General features: G+C 38.7%; 1 protein-coding gene across 2 annotated transcripts in view; it reads right to left on the reverse strand.

Annotated features, from left to right (window-relative positions):
- The window catches only part of evlb (Enah/Vasp-like b), a 47,854-nt gene that overhangs the window by 18,634 nt on the left and 8,446 nt on the right, over positions 1-20,774 (reverse strand). For both annotated transcript variants that reach the window (XM_059357018.1, XM_059357017.1), the window contains exons 2-3: positions 4,491-4,659; positions 2,628-2,805 (exon numbers count right to left, since the gene is read on the reverse strand). In XM_059357018.1, the coding sequence (XP_059213001.1) occupies positions 2,628-2,805; positions 4,491-4,659 (347 nt within the window). The remainder of the gene's footprint in view (positions 1-2,627; positions 2,806-4,490; positions 4,660-20,774) is intronic.

Consider the following 20,774-nt stretch of genomic DNA (forward strand, 5'->3'; position numbering starts at 1 on the left):
AGGCCATTGGGAATATCCACATTTTCTCATAACATTCCATATTGTAAAATTACGAAGAAAAACGTAATCTATTAGACTAAATAACTATATACTACTACTGCTACCTCAGTGAAGCTAAGCTTTAGCTAAGCCTTCTCATCAGTGCAAATATTTGACAGAAGTTAAGTCTATGTTAGAAACAGCACATCTCTGCTTTGTAATGCAACCTGGGAAATGCAACATGGGAAATGCAGTTTACAAGTGTAGTTTCATTGTTTCATTTCATTGTGTCTTTCAGTCTGCAGCTAATCTCTCACACATTTATGTTTAAGGACCTCTTACAATGAGTCACAATTAAAAAAAAACATCGACTTTGATTACTGCTCTGTTTCATACAGTCACTGGCCGCCGACTCTTTATTTCTCTTAACCGGTCAGTAGGGGTCATTGTTTCTGCAGCTAGTCTAAAAACAAGCCTGGTCTGCTGCAGGCCATATTTGTTTAGCCTTTATTGTGGGTCAAGGAATGACATTCATAGAAAAGTTTGGCCTCTTTTTGAACTGCCGCATATTAATTAATTACAATCACCTAAAGTAAGGTACGGTGTGAGATGAATAAATCCCTACTTTTGTTATCTTCACTGCCGACCTGAGCTGACAGGGACAATGGAGTGAGATTCAACTTTTGTTTGTTTGGGAGATTAGAAGAAGAGACACTTGGAGGTGATCTGAATGCACTTTTTCTAGTTTTCTCTGTAATTGTATTTGTTTTTGGCGCTCTTTCTTCTTTTACATTATGCTGTGAAGAAGCTCTGCCACTGACTGTCAGTGCCACACACACTTCCACTTCTGCATCTTGATTTAATTGACAGAGTTGCACAACCTTAGTTGCTCTGTGTTATTATGATATGATTTTAAATGTATTTGTTGATGACAAACTAAAAACCGCTGCCCCACATGTCAGAGAGAGTTAGGGAAGGGTTAACTACAGTGTAAGACAAGTTGTGTGACAGAACACCAGCAGTCTAAATCACTGTGAACGGCTTCATGCTGCACTCTGGATTTCTGTTGCATTATTAATATGTGCCATATTAATATTTGGCTAGATTTTTAAACTACAGCATTAGAGTGTGTGCCATCTCTGGAGATAAGTGGTAAAGACAGGTTTTTACTGTTATGATACAGACCACTTTAAACAATTACCTTCAATAATACAGTGCCAAGCATTTCATCTGCTGAAACAGACTTTTCCAAATCTCTGTTCAGTTCAGTTCAAGCTGTTTTTTTAGCTTGCCATATGTGAGATCTAGAATCCTATAGTAGAGTATATTGCACTGGCAGCTACCACCCAGGAGTGTCTGTACCTTGCACAGTTTCTAAATGGCATAGATGAATACCAGTATGCATTACCTAAGGTATATGAGGACAACCAAGGTACGATTGCGTTGGCCAAAAATCCTGTCAGTAGACAGAGGTGTAAGCATGTGGACATAAAGTACCACTTTATCCGATCCACAGTGAACAATGGCAAAATATACTTGGAGTATTGTCCTACTGACCAGATGGTTGCAGATCTGATGACCAAACCTGCAACAAAATCTAAATTAAAGAAGTTTGCCATGTTTATGTTTGGAGAAAACTGAAAATGTGTGTGTGGCAGATGCATTTATGTTTTGGCTTGAAGTAATAATGTGAGAGCAAGTGGGGGTGTTGAGTTAATGCTCTCACTTATTAAATGCTATTTGTTTTGTTTTTCATGTATGATGGGCAAACGTGATGTTTTTGTGTATTGTTTATTGGTCATGTATTTTGCGTTCCGGCATTGATTGATTGTGGGCGTGTCGAATAAAAGGGCCATCAGACACAGCTGCAAGTGGTCGATGTCATGATGACACAGAGACAGCTAATCTCAGTGTTTCACTCTGATTGTTCTTGTTCGGTGTTGCTTATCTTGCCACTTTAATCTGGAGCTGTTAAGTTAAAGGAACACTCCACCGTTTTTTCATATTAAAACATGTTATTCGGTCAAGTAAGACGAGTTGATACAGACCTCTTGCGTCTCAATGCGTGCACTCAATCGCCCTGGCGTGCGGCGCCACTTGGCTAGCACTTAGCTTAGCCCAGTTCATTCATTAGGATCCAAACAGATGGACAGTTAGAAGCGACCAAAGTCCTCCACGTTTTCCCTATTTAAATACAGCTACACGAGTAGTTAAACGACCAAGTATGGCGACACAAAATAAAACGTGGCGCTTTTCTAAGCGGATAAAAAGGATAACTATAATGTATGGCGGAATAGCACTTGGGAGCACTTCGACTCGGCGCAGTAATATCATCACTCCTGAGGGGAGAAGATTTTTCAGGAGTGATGATATTACTGCGCCGAGTCGAAGTGCTCCCAACTGCTTCTAACTGTCCATCTGTTTGGATCCTAATGAATGAACTGGGCTAAGCTAAGTGCTAGCCAAGTGGCGCCGCGCGCCAGGACGATTGAGTGCACGCATTGATACGCAAGAGGTCTGTATCAACTCGTCTTACTTGACCGAATAACATGTTTTAATATGAAAAAACGGTGGAGTGTTCCTTTAACTCTGCTAACACAATCTGATGGGAAGCTGACAGTCAGGAAGTTACAGTGAAGGAAACACACCTCCATCCTGAGCGCTGAGGACATTAAGGGCAAAGAGCATGGCGTTGGAGAAGGTGGTGGCCTCCTCCTTGCTGGCGAAGTTGAGGCCATAGACCTGCCTGGCGTCCCGCCACTGGTGGAAGGTTGGGGTGGCCTGGTTGTATTTGAGGCCCTTCACTATGGAGTAGTTGATAACCACCTGTGAGGGAGGAGGAAGAGGAGAAGTTTACTAAAGAAAAACTCATTTTACACTGTGGAGAATTTATCTTTAAACTCATTCGTCTCCTTTATCGAAGGAATGATATGAATCTACAGATAGCAGGCTGGAGAGGCAAATATAACACAACATATTACAACACTATTCTTATAACTCTGTTATGCTGCTGACAGAGAAAGATCTTTAAATGCCAGAGAATGGATTGCTCCGTGTCTGAAAGGCTTTAATGATTTGTGTTTTGTCACTGGATCCACTGTTAAGACAGAAGAAACACATTCAGGACAGACTGTAACAGCTTTTGAATTTTTCACCAGTCATTAGCTTTAATTTGGAACAAACACATTCTTGAAATATACTGTTGGTCATTATTTTTGCCACAGTGACTCATGGACATCAGCTCAAGCTTGGTAATTTCTTCTCATGCATGGTGGCTGTGTGCCCAACTTTTTGAAGCAAGAGAGAAAATGTGCTCTCTTTAAAGGAATAGTTCGGAATTTTGGACATAGGACCTCATTTCCAACTTAGCCGGTGTGATATAGGTCGGTGGAGACCGTTTTCAGCACATTTTATGCAGTCCTTATAGTTGCACAAGTCACTGTTGCTAAACTAGTGTTGAGCTAGCGCACGTCAATAGTAACATCCAGCCTGTCACTAAAAACAGCTTTACCTGCTCCGCAGAACACCCGAGACAAATGCATTATAACATCGGACTATCGATGTACATGTCTGTGTTGATAGAATAATTTTAGCTCAACACCAGTTTAGCAACAGTGACTTGTGCAACTATAAGGACTGCATAAAATGTGCTGAAAACGGTCTCCACCGACCTATATCACACCGGCTAACTTGGAAATGAGGTCCTATGTCCAAAATTCCGAACTATTCCTTTAAGTCAGTTTACACTATCCCGATGATCATGGATGGATTACTGAATGGACCTACAGGGCACAAGCACGGGGGACTAAAGTGTCAGGGGGCCGTCTGGCCTTCACTTACAAAATGTCAATGAAAGACACCTTTACCAACCAGGAGGAGACTCAAAATGATCACAGAGAAACATGAAATGACTGCTAAGAGACACAAAAAGACCGAAGAGACACAAAACAACAACCAAGTTAGCATGTCTTGTTTTTCAGTCTCATTAGAGAGGTGGTGGGGCTTTTTGTGCGTCTGTGCCCAGGGACCTATCGCTCATAATCTGCTCCTTCCGATAAGGAAATTTCTGGTTTGTTTTCATTATATTTTCCTCATAAAATGTGTGTCACTCCAACATTTCTGGGGAATGTAAGGGTGCTAATGAGACCTTGCCTTTAGAGACGGACAGAGGGGGAGAAGTTCTTAGAAGGATTATCAAACACTAAATTATACCTAATTAATAAAGCACTAGAGTTAATGCACATACAGACTATGACCAAGATAGGGTATAAGGCTTCTTCAGTTCACACAGGCACCTGTTTCTGTTTAAAAACACACTATTTTCTCCTATTAAACTCACAGCGACTCTGTCTTTAAACTCACAATCACAACCCAAAATAGCCTGAATGTTCCGTATGTTGCAATCTTCCCACAGAACGATGAAATCTGTCTCTCTTGTGACTAAATGGCTGAAACTAACCCCGTATCTAAACTTGTCTCCCGGCAACATGTCATCATCTGCTGAGTGTTACCTGCTGGTCCTGCAGTTTGACGCCCACCACTCTGAAGGTGTTGTTGGCAGTGTTGTGGTAGATGTTGATGCGGCTGAATCCCTGCTGTCCAGGCTTGATGGGCACCCACTTCTTACTGGTGTCATCATAGACCATGACCGAGGCCCGCGCCTGGCAGATACTCTGCTCACTGCGAGGGAGAGAGAGGGAGAGAAGAAGGAAAGAGTTCATTATATGCAGAATTCATCATCAATGCTCATTCAAGAAAAACAACTGATGTAAGCAGAAATCCCCCCACGGCTATTCTTCCTCTTTTTGATAAAATCCATTCATAAATATTCACCATATTCCACAAGGAACTGAGTTCTATTTCATCAACCTGCCACCGCCAGAGTGTGCATTTAGCTGCTAGTTATGCAGCTGTTTATTGTGCATGTATCAGTGACAGGACTTGTGGCTGCACTTTTAAGGTTTGCACAGTAAAGGTTTGAGATTCAGAAGGATATGCGGATGCACAGTCTATGATTATGTGCAGATTGAGTAAAAGAAACAGCAGAGAAGATCAACATACTGCATCAACGTCCCCTGGTTCCCAACCCAGTAGTCAGGATACATTTGATTAAGCAACAAAACTATAAGAAATTAGGAGGAATATCACGTGAAATGGGAAAATTACATCTCCTTCATTAGAGGACCCTGAAATTTGTACGTATAGAATACTAGCTCAAATCCCTAAGATCCATCTAGATTTGTGACATGGGTCACTTAATAACCTACACATCTACCAATGATTTATTTCTTTACATGCTATATCTCCTAACTTAATGATTCAGTGTCCATTGATTTTTTTCTTTTCTTCTTTTTCTTTCTTATCCCATGTGTCTTGTTCCTCAATCTTTATCTTGTCATTTGTTATCTGTCATATATTTTTGCTTAGTTCAAAAGACAATAAAAAAATGTTGATCATAAAAAAGTCCCAACAGGAAATCAGAAAAAACTTACAGTCAATATTATTCAAATAAAACAATATCAGAAGAAAGATCAGTCTGTGAAGTGGTCACCCTTTAAGTGTTAAGGGGTGAAATCAAAAAGACAGGGAATCACTAGTTTTTATCAAGCAATATATGTATATGTGTTCAGTCTTATAAGGTTTAAAAGATATAATATAATCCAGTGTGCAGATAATCTTTGATTTTTGCCAGTTTTGTACATGAAATAGAGAGTACACCAGTCAACCAAATTACCCAAAAAAGATAAGGTTGATCACCATTTTTAAAAGTGTTTTGGGGTCAAATCTTCCTTTAACAGTGGTGACTGATGAGTGTTTGTCTGAGGATGTAAGTGAGATCATTACAGTGAACAAGGCAACAACTCAGTCTCTAATCCTGTGTTACACTAATAGTCTAATCCAAATGTAATCAAGCGCTTGTCCAGCAGCTGTTGATGTTCTTAATGAGAGGCAATCGCAAAGTGTATTTGTGTGTGTGTGTGTGTGTGTGTGTGTGTGTGGCCTCCAGTGTTGGGGCTGCCTGCTTTTCCATCTGACTGTGTTAATCGCAGCCCACTGAGGCCCCTTCACACACACACACACACACACATACACACACATTGACCTCGGCACAGTATGAGAGCTGCGTTTCATGGCGTTCTCCGTGTGTTTTTTTTTACAATTGGTGCCAGACAAAAGGCATGTGCTGAATAGCTACAGAGTGGAGAGGGAGAGAGAAGATCAAGGTGGAAATACAGGAGGAATGAGGAGGAAAAACACAGGGGAGGAACAGAGAAATAATTTTGACTTGCAAATGAGATTAACAAGAAGAGTCCCATCTGTGTCTTTGCCTCTTTGCCAAGCTAAAATTAGTGGTTCAACCCCTGAGGCTGAGCGAAAGAGCTGCGTCAGAGAAGAGAAGGAGAGAAAAAAGAGAAAGAGGGAAAGTCTTGGCTTGTAGAGAAGTGTAAGGATGCAGCATGAAGTACAGTGAGAGACAGCAGGGCATCATACGTTATTGTAAAGATGTTATTTAGGAGATATTATCGAAGGAATAGTTTGAAATCTCTCCAAGAGACTGACACCACTCCTTTGTCTGTAGTTACAGAGCTGGGGCCTGCTGTGTTAGCTTAGATTAGCTTAGCATAAAGACTATACGCAGGGGGAAACAGTTAGCCTGGCTCTGTTCAAAGCTAAAAAACATGGACAGTACAGCATTACTTCAGATTGATGAACTGCTTTATCAAGACATGGATCCATTTCCAATTGCTGAACTTTGTGTTTATTGCTAATTAGCATGCTCACACGCTAAATTAAGACTCTTGAACATAGTTAGCATTTTGCCTGCTAAATATCAGAATGTTTAAATGTATTTATTTGTCACATGAAATCATATAAGATAAAATCCACTGAAATACGTTAACATTGTCACTGTGAGTGTATTACATGCTGACACATAGCATACAACGTCACTGTGCCTATAGCTTCACAGAGCTGCTAACGTAGCTGTGGACTTTTACATTTCTTTTTTAAAGATTATGTTTTTGGGCATTTTACATGCTTTATTGAAAGCGAGAGACAGATAGAAAGGGGGTGACAGAGGGGAGGACATGCGGTAAAGGGAGCTCAGGCCGGATTCGAACCCGGCTCCACCGCAGCGAGGACTGTAGCCTCTATACATGGCGCCTGTGTAACCCACTACGCTACGGACCACCCCGGACTTTTACATTTCTGTCTGCACAACAAGCATGTTACAAAGTATATATCAGTGAGCTTTAGAGATGCTGTTAGGCATATTTTTGATCTTTAAATAGAACCAGAAAACAGTTAACTGGTAATTGCATCTGGGCTCTTTAGCTCCATACTTAAAGACACAAGTAGTATTGATCATCTCATCTAACTCTTAGCAAGAATGCATCTTTTGTTATATTATCACAATAGGAAGTGGGATTTGAATTTCATCATTCCACTGTATGAAAAATGATTGCATTCTGGGATGGAAATTACTCCACAATGCCTAGGTAGCTTCTCTCACTGAAAGCCACAGGATAAGAAATGCTTGCTGTGAGCTATATGCTTGACTTGTGCACACAGAACTGAATAGCATCACATTTATCCTCTCTGATGATAAGTATTCATGAAAGAAAAGCACCAGGCTAACATTAGGATAAAGAAAATAATACTAGCTGTCCTTTCACTTCAAAGCACGCTGAAAAGAGAGCAGCAGCAAGCAGCTGAAACTTGTAGGACCAGAGTCCATTTAAATAACATAACAAAAGGGGGAAAAGCTCCATATAATACCCTGCTGCATGCATTTTAGGCTGGATTTATAAATAACCTTCTCCCAGGTTGAGACTTACTCTCCACACTCGCGTTATCTTGCATTAGCGGTTTCAATGTGCACACACTTGAAATCCGCCTGAGCACCAGCAGGGCAACGATGTGTTTAATTTATTTTCTTTAACTTGTCGACACCGTTAATTTTTAAAAAGGAGTTCTTGGCAACTAGCTGAAAATGGCATCAGAGCCCCAGAAGCATGAATAAATGAGGTTCTTGTGCTAAAAGAGACTCGAGCAGGAAAAAATGGAGGAGGCAGGGAGAAGGAGTTGGACTGCTGGGGGGAGGAGGGAGAGGAGCTGTGAAGGAGCAACAAGAAAACAAGTTTTTCTGACTGACAGTTGTAGGACACACACACAAAAAGCACACACACACTCATGCATGCACATGTACACAAATGCAGGAAGCTAGCATAGATCGCTTCACGCCACACCCGTTGAAAAATTAACAATTGCTGCACAGGACATAAATAAATCAGATGCTTGAATGTACGTTGACAGCACACACGCACACACACGCGCACACACACACACGCACACACACACACACGCACACACATTCTCCTTGCCCTGTTCATGTCAGTGCTACAGCAAATTGGAGCTGACAGGGACAGACAGAGAAATCTCAGAGAGCTGCTCAGGAATCGACTTCAACTGAGTCACTTCAACAGAAACGGTCCAATCACAGAGAAAGAAGTAAAGATAAAAGGTGCTCACAGATGAAGCAGTATGGCATGATGATGCACATTTTGGCTTAGCACTCATATTAACAACAGGGAAACCGTTAAATTTAAAATCCAGCTATAATATTAAATGTCAGTCCTCAATTACTTTAAATATCACAATGTAGCCTTGCAAACACTGATGCTAATATACACACATTAACAAAAAGTCAACTCTAACTGCATGTTATTAAATTATGTAAGAGTGTGTGAAAACTGGTTAGCCATCGAGCACAGAAGTTTAAACAGGTAGACAGTTTAAATGATTAGCTAAAAGTAACGAATAAATGGTTAAAATGGTTAAAAAATAATAACACATCACTGGTTGACGTCTTTCACTAAAAGTACTAACAAAACTGTTTAAATAATTAGATTAGGAGAAACCGTTAAAATAGTGAATAGTCAAAAATAGCTAGCCGAATGCAGTAACATTCATTGATTAACTGTTAAAATAGCTAACTGAAAGTAATGAATAAAAGGTTATAGTAGTTAGTTGAGAGTAACATTAATGAATAAATGGTTAAAATACTTAACTAACAGTAACTTTAATTAATAAAAGGTTAAAACAGTTAGCTAAAAGTTACGTTAATGATAAAATGGTTAAAACAGTTAGTTCTAGCTAACAATTTAGCTGTTTAATTTCTGGCATTACTTTTTGCTAGTGTAAATGAATAAACAGTTACAATAATTTGCTAAAAGTAACGTTAATGGGTAACTGCTAAACATTTGAAATTGGTAGCTAACTAATACAATAAAAGGTTAAAATAGTTAGCATAGCTAAAAGTAATGGATAGATGGCTGAAACCCCAAGTAGTGGTAGTTGTACGAGTGCTGGCTAAACCAACCTAAATACTGACAGTTCACTTTTTTTGAAAAATATCAAATATCCACTTTTATATAATAAGTAGTAGAGGTCCCTATATAGCGGGCCAATATTTGCAAATTTTATTTATTTGCGTGTGTGTGTTCGCCGATCAATGAGCCCATTTCACTGAGCCAACAGCAGGCAAGATCTGCCATTCTCTGGTGAGCTGCTGCTGATACCAGAAAAAAGAAAAACACATCAAATATGTGGATCATCTGAGGGACAACCACCTCGAGGCCTAGAACAACATACACGTAGTTTGCTATCCAACTGTTAATATGTTTTGTTTATTTTGTTAAAAAATCTTTCTTTTTTTTTTAAATTGAGACTTGTGTAACATCTGTTATCATTGTGTCATTTTTAATCATGTAAATTGAGGGAGAAAAGGCAATACTGGCTTCAAGAATTTGCTAAAAAAAAAATTGGTCGACCACTAATAAGTAGTGTTAGACATTTTGAACTGTGGCTGTGGGCGACTGCAACACCAACACTGAGAGAAATGCTATGTAATGTAAATTATGGCTGCAGCACATACAGTAGAAGTTCAGCCCTTTCCACAAGCATCCGAGCATGCCCTGTACACTCTGATTTGTAGTTTAAATTACTTGAAGTAAAAAATGTTATTTTACCATCATTATTAATATGTTTTGCATTGGCTTCAGTGTGTCAGTGTAAGGTCACAATAATGAGGGTCTGTAATGATAAACACATAAATTATTCATCCACACTGCTGTATGTTTGCAGGGTTGAAAAGAATAATTATCACTCAAATGCACCCTTTTATACAACTCTCTCTCACACACACACACACACACACAGAAGCCCCATTAAGTTTGTCTCCTTTGAGTCTCAGGTCACTGCAGGGTTAATGGGATGCCTGTTTCGCACAATCTCCTTCCACCACTGTTGGTTTTTCTAATTTCTCCTTTCACTTACACACAAAATAACACGTTTTTCACATCTCCCTAAAGTCTAAAGGACACAGGTCACATGCAAGCATTTTCACAAGTCTTTAGCAGTTCCTTCATCACTGATGAGGATATAACAGTCTCTGCAAACACCTGGACCAGTCACGTTGACTCATTTAACCAGCAGCTCCGTCACAGTGTTTCCTTCGCCTTTCTATTTCTGCTGCCACACTTCCTTCCTGCCTGCACTAAATTTACTCTACCAGCGTCATTCCTCTGATCCAAGATGAACGGCACAACCATGAGCTGTCAGAGGAGAGGGATACGCTTTTGACTCAGAGGAAACCTAGGTAGAATAAAACATATGCCGAGGAGAGAGAAATATAGTGGGAAGTATACACATAAAAAAAAACCCTGAAGCATGAAACATAATTAGCACTTTGATCCTCTCTTCTGGTGATAAATTGCCTAAGAAGGAGGTGGAATTTAAATTTAGCGCAATTACTGCTCGGTAATGGAATTTTGCAACAGTGTATAGGTGGAAATTCTCACATTTATACGCAATTTGTTGCTGTTGTGTCAATTGATTTCCCACCTGGGAGAAATGAAGTACTGATCTGTTCAGAATTTAATTGAAACTGAAATTGAGTGACTGACTTTGTGAACAGTTTCCATTCATTTTTCTGTGTGTTTCTGTGAATCAGCAGCAGCCAGAGGGCGAATCACTTAGCAAGGAACTAAACTCTTAATTTCGGTCGCTCTGAGTCATTTATGGGCCTTTGGTAACTGTTAGAAAAGTGTATTACTGTCACTCCATTCTCTCATTAACATTACTCTGTGTGTGAACTCCTGAGTGTGTGTCGCTGTGAGTGTTTGCACGTGTCTGTCTGTTACACTAATCTGTGCTGTCAGAGGGCCTTGTATGCGACGTAGTCTCCGTCCACTCAGCAGCTCTAACACCACCCTGCAGACATCACAACATCAAAGCCATTGTGCTGCTCTACTTTCTGGGGCCTCTGCACTAAAGGCTGCGGTGCGCGAACAACAAAGAAGGATGTGCTTGAAATAGAAGCGCAGACACACACGTCGCTGCATGCAAATTTGCATGTACAGAATCATATTGTTCATCTACACTCCACTTTGGGTGAATAGGTGCAAAGGTAACCAAAGCACAGCTGCAGACGAAAACTCACACCATGGCTTGAAATTATTTATTTCATGACCACTGATGGATGTTAGCATAGGGGAAATTATTAGGAAATGATTTTCCAAATCAATCCAATCCAATCCCCCTTTATTTGTATAGCACATTTAAACAACACAAACGTTTCCAAAGTGCTGTACATAAAATCAACAATAAAACAAACAATTCCATATACCAATCAGCAATAAATAATAAGTGTATTAATCTAAAATGATGCCATAAATAAAACAATACAATCAAACAGATAAACATAGTAAAATAAAATAGAAGACGTAGTTAAAAGTAGTAAAAGAAATAAAAGAAATAAAAGACACAGAGGACCACAAAACTCACGCAGTGTTAAAAAGCCAAGGAATAAAAATGGGTCTTGGGTCAAATGTTGTTAAATGTTTGTCACGGATGGTTTAGTGCAGCATTCCATTGACATCAACAGTCTGTATACTCGGAATATACCCCAAGGACTCCATCAGAACAATGAGGAAATCAAAAATGATCGTCTTTGGACTTCTCTATGCAAGGAGAGTGATTGCACTATATTGGAAAAATGTAGAACCACCATCAACGGCAATATAGAAAAAGGAGTTGATGACTTGTCTTGGACTGGAGAGATTGACACACATTGTTAAAGGTAAAAAGGAGGAGTTTGCTTGGATTTGGGAATCATTTATGTCATTCTTGACCAATGAAACGGATAACACTGACTGAACAACAGGTTATGAAATGATCCTGCCTTTTATTTTATTTTTTAATTTTGCTCCACTTTAGTCTTATTTATTTCATTTTAGTACTTATTTTGCATTAGTTTGATATTTGTTGTCACTGTCTATTTTATTTACTCATTTTCTTTGTCTGTGTGAATGTATGTATGTTCGAGGGGATATAAATGAAAATGTTTGTATATTCGACATAAAGTTTGATATGCACTTGAAACTAAAAAAAAGGAAATGATTTTCCGCAAGGCAACATGATCAATCTAGTCATATTTTAGACCAGCTGCAGCTAATGTATTCCAAATTCAGTTTTACCTGCAAACCTGCAAGTGAAAATTTAGGCCCCGTTCACACGAGGACGGTCTGAACAGAAGACGCAAAAGTGGCGTCGCGTCTTCACTTTTTATTCCTCGTTTAGACGAGCATTTTCGGGAGGAAATCTGCTGCATACGGTGACGCAAAAGTGTGTGAAATTGGATTGTATGCAGCCAGGCGGCATCACTTAAAGCGATAAGAGCATCTTTGGGCATGCAGAAGTTTTCACGCCACACATTTTCATCAGCTACTCCTTCCACAAAGTTCTCCATCATCCACTAGATCTCCCAGGTCTCGTTCACAGCCGTCTGGCTCGCCTCCGACGAATTGCTGCATCCAAAATGTGATAGAGGTAATTACAGATCCTTCTCTGTTCACTAATACTATCTTTACATATCCTGTACATTTGGTGGAAAGACTCCTGTAAGTTTATTAGAGCTGCCAGAGCAGCTTGAAGGTCCGACGCATGGAAATAATCCCACGTTTGTTTATTTTCCTCTACTGGAGCATGTATGTGACGTAAACACATACGTGACATGAGCAGATCTGAGCAGAGTTTTGCGTCTTGTCAGTGTAGACGGACACGCTACGGCGGAGCGTATTTAACTTTTCCACTTGGTGGTTTCAGATTTTTGCGTCTTTAAGCCCCCAAAATGCCGTCACCGTCTAAACGAAAGGCACTTCCGATAAAATATTTTGTCGTTTTTACCCGCAAGCGTCCTCGTGTGAACGGGGCCTTAGTTTCTACCAATCTGAATGAAATTGTTTCTACAGCAAGCCAATCTGGGAACTCATCAGTTATCAGTCTGATGGTGATTTAGCCTCTGGAGGCTGCCAGATACTTAATGGAAACCTAATTTGTTCTAGACACGTACAAAGAGGTTGAGGTTAAGCATTGACCTATAATGGTTAGGGTCAGGACAGCCCATTGGTCAGGGGATAGGACCTGAACAAATCAGTTTCTGGTACGGATCAGGTCCGAGGGTTCAGGTGTAGCCTGCAGATACTTTATGTTCTGTTTGCTGGTTAATGCATACAGTCCAACTTCATCTATACTATTTGTAGTTGTTTTAGGTCCAATTGACACTTCAACTAATCTCTATGAACAGATCTCAGCATATGAATGCAGACATTTCATTTTAAGTGAATAAAGAGATAAATAGTCAATATATTCTGCCTCCAAATGGATTATTTACCTATATAACAAATGCCCACTCAAACATGACTGGTCATTATTACTCTGACTACAAACAGACTACAAATAAAAAACAAAATCTTGTTTTGTTTCCAACAGATTCTACAGATTCATTCATATGCAGATATCTGTTTAGCAGCAAGAAAACTAGGGGCCTTTTGCCAACAGTCAGACTGGAGTGCAAAGGTTGTTGTGCAAGCATTTCAGTTGGAAGCACATCTGTTTACACTGTGAAACAACAGAAACCAGCTGTGTGTCACTGACACTGTACTGTTTGGGTTTTCTGTCTTGGCAGTGATAATAATGTGGCTAACTGTTCACTATCCAAGTAAGTATTTGTCAGAAAGTGCTAAGATTTAGATAAGATCATGTTTACATATATCATTTACATATATATATATATATATATTTCTTTACTTTGTGCTGAAACTGCTGCACAACAATTTGTGAACATAACAGACATCAGAGAGAATAAAAAAGGGACACCTGAAAACACACTGCCTTCTAGGAGGGGCTATTGAAAGTAATTCCAGAAAGGATGTGAAAATCACCTACAATTTGACGGTATTTTTTTAAAATTGCTCCCCAAGTTGCTGCACCAGGTTGAAATGGTAAAACATCAAGACACACTCAATCTTTCCACAAAATAGTGCCATCAACAGACCAATCTTTATACCTGAAAAACTGAGCAGCATGAAACTAAGGGCGAATGATGCTGGACAAAAATAAGTAGCGTCAATTGTATACTTTGTGGTTCACTATTTCATTTTGTAATATTTTAGCAGTGTTGACTGTGAGTTTTGCCATGATTTAAGGACAAATAAGGCTTGGATCAGAAAGAGAGTAAACTATAATGACATAAAAAGATGCAAGTAGTGCAGAACTAAACTGGTTCCCACAGATAACTTACTGTAAGACAGAATTCCATCAAACCTAGAATCAAAATGTCTGTTTCAGGTTACAGAGAGAAATACTCTATCAAGCAAACAAACTGTCTGACAATATTGTCGCTGAATGGAAACCTGCCAGTGGACAGCATTGTCTGTCATTATGAGATCAAAATGGCCTAAACTGATTTGATGGATTAGCTTATCCAGCGATGCTGATGATCCAGAACAAGAGGTTAATACATAATAAACCTCTGGATGACGCACCACCAATGAGAAAACAGCATGAAAATCAAAGCAACACAGAGCTGTAGGCCACTTGTCCTGAAATGACATCAACAAAATCTAATTATATCACATTAAATGCATTGTAAAATAGTAAAAACAGAGAGGAAAGGAGGATGCCAGGCGATGGATTTATAGTAGATAATGCATGACACCACTTAATATACAGTCAGGAAATAGGCTCATATGCATACTGTAATTAACTGTGCTCATTCATCAGTGAAGATGACCATTAAATATAACCCTGCTGGTCAAGAGGGAAATCCCTGCTCTTATTCTGAAATAAAACATGTTTGTCTCTGCACCCAAGGTGTTTAAACTGGCACACACAGCATTTGCAAATCAAATATTGCACCTCCCCTGTGATTTATTTATTCTCATGTGCAAAACAACAGCGACTAATCAAGACTAATCGAGCAGCTCCATTATATTTCCAGACTATAAGATTTAGCTCCGACATTCCTGGCTAATATGACCTCCTGTTATATAAACAGTGCAGCAGTTTATGAGTTTGAGTTTAGTTCATTCGTATCTCTTAGTACATTAAGTCCCCACAGGTGAATAGCAAGACAGAAAATCAATACAGAGTGTAATAGTTTTCAGCCAAAAGAAATAAAAATCTTTATTTTTGTCTATTATTGTTGCTGATTTAGTATCATTCATCACTGTGAACCTTGAAGTAGTAAAGATTATTTTGGATTTGTGGTTCAGCAGCAATGAAAGAGGAGGAGAGCAAATCATAAAAAGTGTCTTTGTGTCCCGCAGCCAGCTGCATAAAGAGAACAGCCAAATCCCGAGAGTTCGCTGGCAGAACAATTGTCACCACAAATTGTTTGTCTTTTTGTCTAACTCCTTTACAAAATACTCTCTGTTTTCCTAGACAGGAGGAAAATGATGGAGAATCCTCTGCATGCAAAGCGACCAAAAAGGCTGCACAATGAAACCTTTTTATATATGCATACAAGTGCGCGCATGTGTGTGTGTGTGTGTGTGTGTGTGTGTGTGTGTGTGTGCATGTGAACATCATCTGCATGAAACATCAAAGCTGCATAAAACAGAAAGAACAGCTGACAGCTTAAACATTTATAAGTGTGCCAGGGCAACGCTACATTAGCAATGAGACTGAGCCTGAGTTAAACCTCAGCTTTCATAAAAAATGGGATAAATAGTGCTAAACCGACACTGCATTCAACCACAGGGGCCAGTTGACATAATGAGAAGCCACTTTGGGTAAATTACATTAATATCTGCTCCCATCTGAGTCTCCCTACAAACATTCATTTGCTGTCAACTGTTACTTCAGGGAAGATGCACGAGTACTGACACAAAGAGTTTGTCCCAGTTGCTGCTGCTGCAGTTTCTACAGCCTGCTGTGTTGGGTGTCAGCCATGTTTGCTCTGCAAAAATGTTCAGGCAGCTAGTTCTGCTGAAACTTTGTGAAGTGATCAAAAAGTTTTGATATGCAAATGTATTCTCTGCGCATGAAAAATTCTGCAATAAGGACTGTGGAGGGGACTTCGATAGAAGCAGGCAGCAGCACTGAAAGAATAAAGTTTAAATGGCAAATGTGCTATTTCCTTAAAAGTTAAACTATTAGTTAATCATTGGCAAACACTTATGTTTAAATCATAACCCCAAGTAGTCAGTATCACCAACAAACTTCACAAGTGTTCTCAAAGTTTTTGCTTAAATGTAATCTAAATGTTGCTAACGGTAGCTAATGAACCATTTAGTTGCCATCTGACAGTTAGCTCAGATAAGTTTTACCCCTCTTCAACAACTCTTTTTCGTCTAAAATGATGTACAATCGGCAAAACAAAATGCCACGGTGAGTTACTGGTACAGTACAAGACTGACTACAGTGTGACTGACACTGGGACATGTCCCAGGAGGATAGCTTGTTAGCCGTTATCTTGCTAGTTCACCAAGTAGCCTTGCCAATAGCCCCAATTCACCAAGCTGCTAGAATCAATTATTTCTTGAAGATGCACAGGAGTTATGTTTCCATTCAATTCTAGTAAGTTAAGTGAACTTTTGAAATGTCACAAAAAAGAAATGCAGATTAGGTTGCAATTCCATCAACTGGTTTGGTTCTTACTTATTAGTCTTATTAGTCAGTGCTATAGGCTAAATATGGCTGTAATTTACAAGAAAACATAGTAGAAAAGGTAGAGGCTGCAAACCCCCCAAAAACAAGCCACTGCGGTCATCTAACTGCATCTAACCCATATACTTTAGTTAAAAGGAGAGATGCCTTCAGGAATTTCCTCGTTTCCGTAACCCATTTATCACATAAACTATTTTTCAACATTAGAAAAGACTTTTTTTTTTGCAAAAGTTTTATTGAATTTAGCTGCTTTCATTCAGCTTTTCTACTGGAATACTAAAAATGTACTAAATGTAAAAGATAAAACAAAAAATGGAAACAGTGTTAGCGCTGCTTTTTGGTGCGACTGGCCCTTTCAATCATTTAGTGGGCCGCTTTTATATATATGTATTCAGTAGCCAAAATTAATACAGTCATCTTGGAATAAAATCTGACTCATGTTAAAAATGCTCCCACTCTTTACATTTTCCAAGGAATAGCCCCATTTATCCTGTCAGGGAGAAGCAAATGCATAAGGACAGTATTACAGTGTGTGCGCATGCTTCTGTCCTGTGGTATAAATCACTGCATGTTTATGTGTGGAAGCATGTTTATGCATATATCTGTGAAAAATGGTCGAGAAGAAAGTAAACTGTCGGGCTGGTTTACAGGCCAGTTACATAAGCAGCTTGCTTGCTTGCGCATTTGAGGTTTTGGTGGTGAAGGAGGGCGGTGGAAAAAAAGTGAAGCAGGGAGAGTAAAAAGAGACAGAAGAGAAAAATGGGACTGCGCTGACAGCAGACTTTCAAACAGCCTGCCGGCCCTAATACAAACAGATATTAAACAAACCAAACTGCTCAAGTTGCAAAGGAAAAGTCTAAAAATAACTGGCCTTGGCTGAATTAGGTTATGTTTTATTAAGTTTTATAAATGTGGAAGTCATACTCACTCCATGTGTGCTTGTGTAAATGTTATTGTTCAGGACAAACAGTGTTGTGACCTGACAGAGAGGACGGCCATCAGTCTTCCACACTGACTATAGTCACACTATTACTGAGTCACACTACAGCCTTCATGGGAAGGCTGTAGTGTGACTCAGTAATAGTTATTATTGTTGGATATGACACTGCGTATTAGGACCAAAATAGAACAGCAGTTCTTAAGCTTCATCTCCATGGACCAACAGTTTTAAATCATCTCTCTTTGGCCCAATTTTTGCAGGCTATTGTGCAGGCCAATTCAGAAAACGGTGCACTGATGAGACCACAGTTACAGGGACATTTTCTTTTCAATATATTATAGCCAGGAAGTAGTTATTTAAAGAAACAAGTGGGTGTTTTTGCATGTTTAAGAAATTCATTTATTTCTGTTTTTAGAGGTTTATTTCTGTTTTTAGAGGTGTAGATGGCCAAGTGCCTGCCACTTTGCTCCAGGCTCAATATATCATTCATATATATATATATATATATATATATACAGTACAAAAGTTTGGACACACCTTCTCATTCAATGTGTTTCCTTTATTTTCATGACTATTGACATTGTAAATTCATCAAAACTATTAATGAACACATGTGGAATTATGTTCTTAACAAAAAAGTGTGAAATAACTGAAAACATGTCTTATATTCTAGTAAGCAAAGGGTGGTTACTTTGAGGAATCTAAAATACAAGATTCATTCATGTTCATTCATAGTTTTGATGCCTTCAGTGAGAATCTACAATGTAAATAGTCATGAAAATAAAGAAAAACGCATTGAATGAGAAGGTGTGTCCAAACTTTTGGCCTGTACTGTATATATATATATATATATATATATATGTATGTATGTATATATAACTGCTATGTGAAATGTAGTACGGACATTTCTGGTTTCCCTACATTAAAACCTAATGATTTGTAGATCGTCTGATTTTACCTGCAGCACCACCATGAGGGTGACTGAGGTTGTGAACTATCTGAACAACTATTGGATGAACTACTGTGAAAATATACTTCAGTTATGCAAGGTCACCAGCAGGTGAATGTTTTTACTTATTCAGTGAAAACGTCCAAACCACTTCCACTCTGTTAGTGCATTCACATGGAGGGTCCGCCATATTAAATGCCATCCCAAACCAATAAGTGGGGAGTGATCACGTGCAACTCCTGTGCTGTGTTTGTCATCTCTGTACAAAGTTCTGTGCTAATAACCGTACAAACATTTACTATATATACTCAACAGACATTATTGGCATACAAATGGTAACAACTGAAGGATTATCCTAAGGGGGTATATTCTTTGCATATATATAAATACATATATATTTCTATATTTTTTAAATGTGTTGTCCATATTACAACATACAACGACATACAACAAACTATTTTCATTAATGTGCATTTTCAGTGCAACACAAAATTCTTCCAGGAAAAACCCTATGTGCAATATTAACAATATTGTTCAATAGCAGTCATGTAAGTATTTTATGTATATAATGTATATTTATGTATACAAATAATTTTTCTTTTTTTTTTATATCTTAAGTAACTTCTGTATCTTAAGCTACTGTGACGACTGAATTTCTCCACTGTGGGTTAAACAAAGGTTTTAATCTTATCTTAACTTATCTTACCTTTTTCTAGAATAGAGAAGTTGTTGTATTTTTACAGGGACTGTTGCAAAAACAAACGGTAATAGACATTGGAGTTAAAAACGATAGGATGTTAACATAAAAGGCTACAGTTGCCACTTCTGCTGATACAAAACTGTTAGAGCCATTTTGTATATTGTGGAAAAGCTGATAAATAATTCAGATTAATAGTTCATAGTTCATAGTTCTTTATTAAGGTTGTAGGAATGCCTATTGGTTCGTAGGAATTGCATTATTCTTATTGGCTGAGATGTGTGTAACATCATAATTGCTTACTTTGCTTTTAATTAGGATTATGGAGACGAGGAGAGCACACTAGTTTTTGACCGTGCTCATAATTATTATTATTTTTTGGATTGCTGCAGTTTATTGTTTGTAATGCTCAAACGGAAGGTTTTCAATAAACCATAGAGAGACCAAGAAAGAAACTGTGGTATTTTTTCGGCTTAAGACACGCGTCGACTACATCCTCACGCTCCATAATTGAAGTGTGCGTTTTGAAAGTAAAACTAGACGGAACCACACTAACAAAAACCTTGTTACAACAATTACATTTCTCCGTGAGAGAGGGAAGTTTGTCTCGAAGCTTGGCGCTATATTTCACCCTGCTACACCTTCATGAAGTGTGCTTCATTCAGCTTTGAGTGTGACTACAAACACAGTTATACACGGCGGCAGAGTTGGAGTGTGTTGAGTCTGGAGGGTCCTAACAGAGTCATTATAGCTATAGAGACTTGTGTGAAATGTGAGACTGGTTTTATTTCATGTCAGTACTATGGAAAAATCAACTTAAGAGAACTGAAACTAGTCGGCATTATGACTTCCTGGCTGGTTAATTTCAACGCCTCTTAGATGCTCTGAAGCAGCAATTTCAATGCTAATTCACATAATCCTTTAATGATGTTTTCTGAGTACTTTTACATCACAGAGGCTTATGAATTCAGTGCTGTTGGAAAACTAATACTGAAATCTCTGAGCATCTAAAGAGTACTTCCTGGCTTCACTCAACACAAGACAAAAAAAGGGAAGGAAGAATACATTAATCTTTCCTTAAGCGAACGTGTTCTTTGAGCAACAATTTCACACAGGGAAAGTTATTTGCATTTGGCCCAACATTAACATTAAAGACTTTAAAAACTTTTTTAGTTGTTATGTGCATGACACAGTAT

The sequence above is a fragment of the Centropristis striata genome, chromosome 18 (genome assembly GCF_030273125.1).
Source record: "Centropristis striata isolate RG_2023a ecotype Rhode Island chromosome 18, C.striata_1.0, whole genome shotgun sequence".
Taxonomy (NCBI): Eukaryota; Metazoa; Chordata; class Actinopteri; order Perciformes; family Serranidae; genus Centropristis; species Centropristis striata.